This window comes from Lathyrus oleraceus, chromosome 5 (genome assembly GCF_024323335.1).
Source record: "Lathyrus oleraceus cultivar Zhongwan6 chromosome 5, CAAS_Psat_ZW6_1.0, whole genome shotgun sequence".
In the NCBI taxonomy this organism is placed as follows: Eukaryota; Viridiplantae; Streptophyta; class Magnoliopsida; order Fabales; family Fabaceae; genus Lathyrus; species Lathyrus oleraceus.
Window position 1 is genome coordinate 244,327,110 of NC_066583.1, and position 10,075 is coordinate 244,337,184.

A 10,075-nucleotide genomic window follows, 5' to 3' on the forward strand; every position below is an offset into this window, starting at 1 on the left:
TAGGTTGTGTGCATGAAAATTTTGATTTCATACACGGTTGTTTGATTTTTTGTTTATTTAAAAAAAAACTACATTAAAATTAGGACGGTTCTACCTTTGATCAAAGACACTAGATGTGGTCAACTACATTGACTCGGGTGATATACTTAAATTCAACTTATCTGCAAATTTGTTTGTCTAATTAGGTTCAGATTTCTTATGGAAAAAAAAAAGTTCAAATTTCTATACAACTGCAATCAATTATTAAATATTGTGTAATTATCTATAATTCAATACAAGTATAACTCAAGAGGCCTTAAAAATAATTTATTAGACAAACTTACATGGATTAGTGCACCCGGGCAGAGAAACAGATGCATGTCTCAATGCCTAAGATCATGTTTACATTGATGGTAAATAATGATAAAATTGTTGATCCCTTCACTCTTTCTACTGAATACAGCTATACAATGTACAAATTCCTATCTGCTAAATCCATTTTATAAACACTTCTGTTTCAACAATCGGTGCAATGTCGGAAATCTAACTCCAAACATTGTGCATACAAAATCAACGAGTTCGTTTAATCCTATCTTCCTGACATAAGATTCACAAGATTTTGATTTTCGTAAAAGGAGCCAATATCCCAATCGTCCGTAGTTGAAGAAAGTGTCATAAGAGCAACCACAATGGATCTCATACTCGGACGCAGTTGAGGATTTTCCTGTGTACACGCTTTCGCTAGTTGAGCCATCTGCATGCAAAACAGTGACCATAGGTTCAACATTCTTGAAATTGTTAACACGAAAGGGTTTATTAACAGATGTTCTCACCTTGCGCACTGAATCTACAGGGTAGTTATCCCCAAGCCTTGGATCCACTATTTTACGAAGATCTTCGGAAGGATCGGGCTGACTAAGAACACCTTCAAACTGCATTGCAAGATAAAAATAAAAAGAAATTAATACCACTATTTAGGTTGATGAGGAAAGACATTTTATAGTTAAAAAAAATCTTTAGTAGTGAAGTCAAGACCGACCATAGATACGAGTCCCTTTGAGTCTGCAGCAACAGATTCGCTGGTCTTGACGATTGCCTCCTTTGCCGAAATAATTTCATAAAGAACAACTCCGAAGGCATAAACATCTACTTTGGGAGAAACATCTCCATATTGAGCATACCTTCACATAAAACCATGGGAATCACTAAACAAATCCACATGCACAAAAAACGTAAACTTAAACTTAACTGAATTCAATGCAAGCAAATCCAAGATATACAATTTATTAAGAGGAAAAGAAAAACAAAACTATGTTCAGTAAATCGTACTCTGGTGGCATGTATCCAAATGTGCCGACAAGACGACCAGTGGGAAGTGATGAGCTTCCAACTTCCGTCAGTTTGGTCAATCCAAAATCAGCAACCTACAAATATGAACATTTTATGAGCTTCCATAGTGATCCAAATAATAAAAATAGAGATAGATCAATCTCGTAACACATTCAACCTTCCCCCGGAAGTTTTTGTCTATCAATATATTTGCTGGCTTTATGTCACGATGGATATATACGGGCACTGTATGCTCATGGATATATTCAAGACCTCTGGCAGAATCCAAAGCAATTTGCACTCGTGTAGCCCATGGCAGTGGATCTCTACCTGGAAAAATTATCACTTTACTGTTAGCACAAGACCATCACAATACATTATAAGAAAATAAAAACTAAAGTATAAGTTGTTCTAACCTGAACCACGCAAATGCTGACTCAAGTTTCCATTCTCGATGTATTCATAGACAAGGAAAAGAGAGCCCTCAATACTATATCCAATCAACCGCACCTGGATGGTCGTTAAGAGTTTAAGACATTACACAATAAGATTACTAAAATTTAAACCACCAAGTCAATGTTCTAGCTAATGCTCCCATCACTGCAACAGCTAAAGCCTTGGCACCAGAATATTGTACTGTAAATAACTTCTAATGACAAATCAATTAAATATAAATCTCATTTATGGTTTGTCGGGCCTATAACCTTTCATGGTCTCTCTCTACTATAACAGTTGAGACTGAACTCTGTCTAATCTACACATACTACTGGAGCTTCTACAAGTCTTCTCCACACGTTCAAATTATTTAAAGAGAGATTTTACAAAATTTACCCTAGCTAGATCCAATTAATGGAATTACTAAAAGTTCTCTTGGAATAAATCTTGCCCGCATGGTGCAATTCAACACTAGACAAAATTAATACAAATAAATGCTTCAAGTTTTAAGGAATTAGTACCAAGTTAAGATGATGAACGCGTGTCAGGACATTCAATTCAGCAAGAAATTCCTTTGTTGCTTGCATATCCATCTTTTTTATTGCAGCTTTCTGCATCAGCAAAATTATTGGCTTATGGTATGAGAATATGAATTCTAATAGAAACAGTACACATTGGCTTTTTAGAACAAACATACTGTGATTCACCAGTGTAGAATTATGTAAAGCAAAAATACAGTGGCATGTATGTGTGTTTAACAACCAAAATGAATTCTATTGTAATTAAGAGAACAGAAAATCATGGTAATATTATGCAACAATCTCAATTTTCAAGAAATCAAGGATAAACTTTCTTAGTAAAATGTAAAATGAAAGGAAAAATATCAATCGAACTGTTTCAGTATTGCCGTCATTTCCACTTATCCATTTTGGTTGTTGAAGAATCCTAATTTGTCATTGGAAAACCATTTTGAAGCAACTCTCAATCCTTTCTCACAAGTCACAAGTACTTTCCAGCTTGGTTTAGTGTGTCACAAACAAACAAAAAATGATGAATATGTTGATATATATCTTCATCATAGATCCCAATATGGCAAGTAAGATTTACTGGCCCAAATGGCGATGAATCATGAATTACCAAGGTTCTCAGTGTCTCCTTTTTTTATTCACGTATCAGTCGCGTTACATAATAGCTAAGCTTATCAACTATATCTGATAAAATATCACATAGTATCCATGTATTCATACTATAATCTTCTACTTCAACTTGTTTTCAATCAACTAACAATCAGCCAATACTAAACCTTGATGAATAAACATTGATAAACTCCTATGAATATCAGAACGGCATTTTTCTGAATAATACTTATAATAAATGTTATTACTCACCTCTCCCCTCAGCTCTGCATAGTAGACAGAGCCAAAACCTCCTTGACCAATTTTATTAGCCATGCTAAAGTTATCTGAGGCAGCTGCCAGTTCATCATATGAGAATTCAACTGATTTGTCGACTGTTATGCCGGTGATCACAGCATTACGAGAAGTTTCATCTGAAAAGTGCCAAATCATGAGCTACGGTTTATTTTTAAGAACATGTAAGAGCTAAAGATACTAAATGTTTAGTAGGGCACCAATAAGAGTAAAAAACAATAGGAGTTGCAGTGATGAGATTGTTCGTGGTAGATGATTGGAACAAGAAAAGACGATACTAGGAACAAACGTGCACTTGTGACCAAAAAGAGGAACAAATGTACACTAGAGAAAATTGAGTAGCACATATTGAGAAGATGATATTGTGTGTGTGTGTATTCCTCTGTACCAGAATAAAAGACAAGATTAAATACCATTACAGGTATTAACTATTAACTCCATGTCTCCATTAAAGGTAAGAGAAGGGAAGTTTTGGAAGGATTATAAGAAATAAACATACCCTTCCCATCCTGAGGGAAAAGTGAAGTGGAATCTCGTGAAAGAGAGTTCTCTTTCTGTATCTTCTTCTTTCGGAAGTATCCAAAATATACACCAGCTGCCAATAAAAGAAGGACAACTATTCCAACAGCTATTCCAGCAATAGCCCCACCCGCAAGACCTGTTTACATAGAAGCAAAATATGAGTTCAAAGTAGAATTTTTCCTCCACCGTTAGTATATGCTGACCACATGCATCAAAACCAGTTTTCTGATAAGAGAGAAAGCCAAACCTCCTGAACTGCATAAGAGAAGAAAAAACACAGTCATTAGTTTCATCAATTCATCGGCGCGCAATTAACGCAACAACATGAACATGTCATGAGTTTCATCAATTCATTGGCGTGCGAAAATTAACGCAACCATGTGAACACAGATTGCATACAATGTAGAGTAAGAACATTTACCTGGTATCCAAAAACACATAGCTACCATTTTTATCTGGAAGAAAAAATAATTGAAAGAACAAAATAAGATGCTTATATTGAATTTTGTAATAAATAAGAAAATAGTTAAAGACACAATTAAAGATACGCATAATGTTTGTTAGCAAACCATTGTTACAATTTTTCCTAATAAATCTTGTAACTACAACAATCAATTAGGGTTTTCTCTTTTTCAAAAATGGATTGACATTATGATCCATTTGATGATCCTTACGATCACTAAAAGTGAAGGCCATAACCTTTAGACCCATGACAGGAGATGCTTAGGGTTACAATACTATAATTACGAAGCTAGGTCCCCTTTACTGTCGTGAAATGCAATCGCTTGCTCTATGGTTAACCCGTGGAGAACCAACTAAAATCCCTGAGCGTGTGATAATGTTAGGAACCCAAGAATTGAATCTCAAAGAAAGAACATTTTTATTAATAAATCGGAAAGAATTGCTCATCTAAGGATTTCCCTTTCACAACCGAGTTGCTACCCTATTCATAAACCTTACAATTTTCAAAAGACACTCTCTAACCTTTGTACTCTCCTATCTATAACACATACAGTACTCTCTAACTAATTCAAATAACTAACGAACTATAACAACTCTTAACTACGTTAACTACTCCAATTCGCCATTATTCTATAACCTAACAGATAATGCAAAGAAAGGCTTGACCTTGTTCATTTCTATAAATGTTCTAAATTAGTATAAAAGATCATATTTTCACTTACATCCATAGACTTATTTGAATTTAACTTTAAGTTACTATGTTTAGCAGCAAACAAATAGTTCACTAAAGTTACAAACCTTTGCCAGGAATAAAAACAAGTCCACTCCCTTGATTAAAATTCACGCCAGGATTATACCTCTGCAGCAACGCGGAATCAAGTTTAGTCGAATTCGCAACCGACCCCAAAGTCTCACCAGGCCTAAGAGGATAAGTAACAAACAAGCCATAATCCGCAATCTCTCTATCTCCACAAGAACAATTAATCATAACATTCAACGTTCCAGTATCAGGAATACTATTCGGCGGATAAGTATTGAAGTTTCTCAACCATTGAACATTGGTTAAATTAGCATAGTTGGATCCAGCAACAGAAGCATACGTGTCACCGGTTTGAACATCGTAACTAAAATTATGAGCAAGAAAGTCGCCGTTGATGCAATCACACGGGAACGGAATGTTGAGTCTTTCGCCGCCAAGAATTATGTCTTTGTTAGGGACGGTGTCTCTGTTGTAATCAACTATGTCTTCTGGTTTGGTGAGAATTGGGGATTTCAAGATACCTGTAAAAAAAAGAGTAATTAATTAGAAATGATTTTTGAAAATTGAGAATGAGAATTGATTATTGTTGAGTTGGTTACCTGCAACATAAGTGAGGTTGGTGCCACTTGCTAGGTAGAAGTTGGCTAAGGCTAATGAACAACCTTTGGTGCATTTGGATTCAGTTGTGGATGGGATTGAAGCTGCTAGGAAGAAGATGAAGAAGGTGAATCTGTGTTGTTGTTTCATTGAATGAGGATTTTGGGAGATGAGGAATTGGGTTTGAGTTTGATGATTGGGAAATTATTGGCAAAAGAGCTGGAAAGTTTGTATAGTTATCATTGCTGTGGAAGTTTGATGAGTTGTGAAGTTGAGTTCAGTTGACCTGGTGAATGAAAATTTATTACAATTCAAGTGAATTTTCAAAGTTGGCTTCAAAGATGTTTTTGTAATGGGTTTGGGTTTGCCTTGTTCTATGTTTGAACAAGTCTGCAGTTTTTGTTTTTTGTTTTAGATATTACTGTATTAGTCTCTTCTAGAATAAAATAAAAGATAAGATAATAATGTATTCATGTATATGTATAACGCATGATTTTTAAGAAAATGAATGATAAAATTTGTATAACTTACTAAAATAATTTTAGTTACTATAGTTAATTGAGTAATTAAAAAGAATAAAAAATAATAAATAAAGAATAATAATAAATATTATATTAATATTCTAAACAGATATTTATTTTAAAATATAAAAAAATATAAATAAAATGTTTTTTTATAAGATGGAAAGAGTACTATTAAAAGAGTTTATTATAAAAAATGAAATACTTCAATAAATTAATTGTATAAGAAAACAAATAATAATAAATGTTTAAAAATAAAGAGGGATGAGAGGGGTGGGGCCGACTTGTCTCCTTATGGCTTAATGCTCGATAAGCGCCGTCAGGCAGAGTTGGAGACCGACGCGGTTAACAATAATTTCTACCTATGCTAACTTAATTTTATCTCTAACTATTGTTCGGTTTATGTTAAATTATGCTATGATATTTTTTTATAAGTAAGTAAGTTATTAATATTGACTATTACTCAATCCAGATGCAAGAGAGAGAAAAAGAATTGAAACAAAATATAAATTAAGAAAAATAATTAATAGGATTATGATATAAACCTCGCGGTCAAAAATGAAAATGTCTCGAAAACTTAGTTTCAAATTAATCTTAAGGCTCTTTGCTAGCAAAAATAAGTTTCGATTCGCCTTTATGGCCTCTTTTTAACTAAAAAAATGTTTTTAGTTAATTAAATGGACCAAACGATAAGACGAAAAAATTTCTTTATCTTTCATATGAAACAATAATCAAAAGCAATCACATGGGATAAAATATCCTCTTAAGGCAGCAGCAGCAGACACAAATCCATCCAATTCGACATGATTAACCACACATAAGATGGAACTGGGAAAAAAAATTAAAGGTTTGGATCTTTCGTTTGACCAAGGCAAAGAGGACACACTAGCTTATGCGCTCCAACAAGGATTCATTTGTTAACTAATTCATCCCTTGTTGGCAACCTTCTCAAGAAAAGCTTATAAGCAAAGAATTGGATGTTGCTTGGAACCAACGATCTCCACATTAGAGTTAATGTTGTTGACAGTTTTGGATCTTGCGTAAATACAGCAGAAGAAACAACTAACAAGATTTTGTAAACCAAATTTGAGGAAAGACCTCTTGAGTCCCGCCACCAAACAATTGTATCGGATTTAAGAGGATCCGAATAGATGTTGAACAAGAGAGAATAAAGGTCTTGTAGTTCATATATTTCTTCTGCAGAGAGAAGATAAGGATATAAACCAATGTTATAACTCCAACCATTAATAGAATAGTCACCTACATTACAAACGGTTAGCCTTTAATGTCGGAAACTTTCAAAAAGTGTAGGAAACTCAACTTTGAGAGGATGGGAACCGAGCAAATTGGACCGCCAAAAATCAACTTCAGAACATGCGCCAAGTTTACAGGAGATGTTATTTTGCAACCAATTATCTTAAGTTCCCCTAGAAGTTACAATGCTTCTAAGATTATGCCACCGGATCGAGGAATTGCTTGATGTGAAAGGCATTTTCGAATCGAGCAAAATGGCATTAATATCTTTGTACTTAAAGGAAAGATGTTGACACCAAGGGGAGTCAAGCTTATCAACTATTTTCTAAGCCGATTTATCGAGCATAACTAAATTAAATAAGTGACAGTGTTTAATTCCCAACCCCCGGTCAGATTTTGATTTACACACATTTGTCCATGAAACCCTGTTGATCATTCTCTTACTTTCCTCTCCTTTCTAAAGAAAGGCTCTTTGAATCTTAATTATTTTTTGGATCACCACTTTAGGTGCTTTTTAGAAGGAAAAAGGGGTAAAGAGAAATGGAATTAAGAACCGTGTTTAACAACAATAATCGCCCTCCAAAATAGATGATATTGTTATGCTAACTTGAGAGGCGACCACAAATTTTATCAAGAGTCATAGCCCATAATTCGCGCTTCCTAGAATTGATGCCTATGGGGAACTCCCAAGAAGTTGAAGGGGAGATAACCAATGACACAAGAGAGAAAATATGATGTTTCCTAAAAAAACTCGAATCAATATTGAATCCGACAATTCTGCTTTTGCGAAAGTTAATTTTAAGTCCTGAAGCCATTTCGAAACCACGAAGAATCGCTTTAAGAGTCAAGATGTTATCCAAACATTAATAACCTAAAATGATATTGTCATCCACGAATTCATGAAGGTCGAAATTAAGGTTGGCAGACAATGAGAAAGGTTGGTATGCAGATTGAGAAACCGCAATATTCATGAGGCCGTCGAGACCCTTTACAACAATAAGGAGCAAAAACGGTGAGAATGGATCCCCTTGGCGGAGACCTCGCGATGCTCGGAAATCCTTGGTTTGGCTTTCGTTGACAAGAACAGAAAGAAAGCTAAAGCACACATAAGTTTGTATCCATTTGATCCATTTATTGTTGAAATTCATTCACTTGAGAACGAAAAACAAGTAATCACTACTACAAATAATACATTTCATGACAACGATTTCACCTCATGTATAAAAAAACCGAGGTATAATTCATGAAAGTGCCATATTTTTTTTAATATACAATATATTATGTCGGTTATTTTGATCACCGAGGGGTAAACTTATTCAGTGTACATGCTTCGAATCCCAACAACTTCAGTTTATGTTTTTATCTCATTAAAAATGGCGTCTTCTTGAATATTTTATTTTTAATCTAAAAATACGCCACTTTTCACCTCGGTTTTCTTTCAAATCGAGGTGAATATGTTTATATGATATATATATATATATATATATATATATATATATATATATATATATATATATATATATATATATATATATATATATATATATCATATAAACATATTCACCTCGATTTGAAAGAAAACCGAGGTGAAAAGTGGCGTATTTTTAGATTAAAAATAAAATATTCAAGAAGACGCCATTTTTAATGAGATAAAAACATAAACTGAAGTTGTTGGGATTCGAAGCATGTACACTGAATAAGTTTACCCCTCGGTGATCAAAATAACCGACATAATATATTGTATATTAAAAAAAATATGGCACTTTCATGAATTATACCTCGGTTTTTTTATACATGAGGTGAAATCGTTGTCATGAAATGTATTATTTGTAGTAGTGATTACTTGTTTTTCGTTCTCAAGTGAATGAATTTCAACAATAAATGGATCAAATGGATACAAACTTATGTGTGCTTTAGCTTTCTTTCTGTTCTTGTCAACGAAAGCCAAACCAAGGATTTTCGAGCATCGCGAGGTCTCCGCCAAGGGGATCCATTCTCACCGTTTTTGCTCCTTATTGTTGTAAAGGGTCTCGGCGGCCTCATGAATATTGCGGTTTCTCAATCTGCATACCAACCTTTCTCATTGTCTGCCAACCTTAATTTCGACCTTCATGAATTCGTGGATGACAATATCATTTTAGGTTATTAATGTTGGGATAACATCTTGACTCTTAAAGCGATTCTTCGTGGTTTCGACCTTCATGCTTTCATGAATGAATTAGTAGAAAATAAAGTGTTCAATAAAGAACTTGAAACATTGAAGAGATTTTAACCATAAAAGAGTGTGGGATGAATGATGAGTTACACAATGCTTCAAAATCACTAATCAATGTAAGTTGTTCTTCAAATATAACACAATTGCTCATATGATTATTTTCCTAATCAATTTTGAGAAGTTACATGTTCAGTATAAGGTTTAGTGAAATAAGAAACCCACATTAGATTTAATAAACTCAAAATTATTTTACCCGTCAATTTTATGAGATAACCGATGTGAAAATGTGGTATATCCGTCGGTGAAATGTCAAAACCGAGTAGACATGTGTTTTCACCATTTCAGAATTCCAAAAAGGTCTCCCTGGGGATCGAACCAATGACCTTTAGACATACTCGTCGAATTTTTTAAAACCTAGAGGTAAAGTGTGCTATTTATGACGTCATTCGTTACCTCGCCTGTAAAACTAAGGTAAGATGTCTTTTTCAACCGAGGTAAAAAGTGTTTTTGTTGTAGTGAATCCCAAGATACAAAATCAAATGCTTTCTCGAAATCGACTTTAAAGAGAAAT

General features: G+C 34.0%; 1 protein-coding gene across 1 annotated transcript; it reads right to left on the reverse strand.

Moving 5' to 3' along the window:
• Positions 1-281: 281 nt before the first annotated feature.
• On the reverse strand, positions 282-5,927 carry LOC127083468 (lysM domain receptor-like kinase 3). Its single transcript, XM_051023785.1, has 13 exons — positions 5,517-5,927; positions 4,956-5,438; positions 4,117-4,150; positions 3,895-3,950; positions 3,673-3,831; positions 3,132-3,292; positions 2,265-2,354; positions 1,725-1,818; positions 1,487-1,638; positions 1,309-1,403; positions 1,019-1,160; positions 813-911; positions 282-733 (listed from the first exon to the last, which is right to left on the reverse strand). The coding sequence occupies exons 1-13, from the start codon at positions 5,662-5,664 to the stop codon at positions 569-571; spliced, it is 1,878 nt and encodes a 625-aa protein (XP_050879742.1). The 5' UTR covers positions 5,665-5,927; the 3' UTR covers positions 282-568.
• Between the last annotated feature and the right edge of the window lie 4,148 nt (positions 5,928-10,075).

What these genes read in the sequence shown, in the direction of transcription:
- LOC127083468 (XM_051023785.1), bottom strand. Translation starts at nt 5,664, where the DNA reads ATGAAACAACAACACAGATTCACCTTCTTCATCTTCTTCCTAGCAGCT. An exon ending in TCAGCATTTGCGTGGTTCAG is followed by an intron (nt 1,639 to 1,724) that starts GTTAGAACAACT and finishes TAATTTTTCCAG; the next exon opens with GTAGAGATCCACTGCCATGG. An exon ending in TTTGGATACATGCCACCAGA is followed by an intron (nt 1,161 to 1,308) that starts GTACGATTTACT and finishes TTTTATGTGAAG; the next exon opens with GTATGCTCAATATGGAGATG.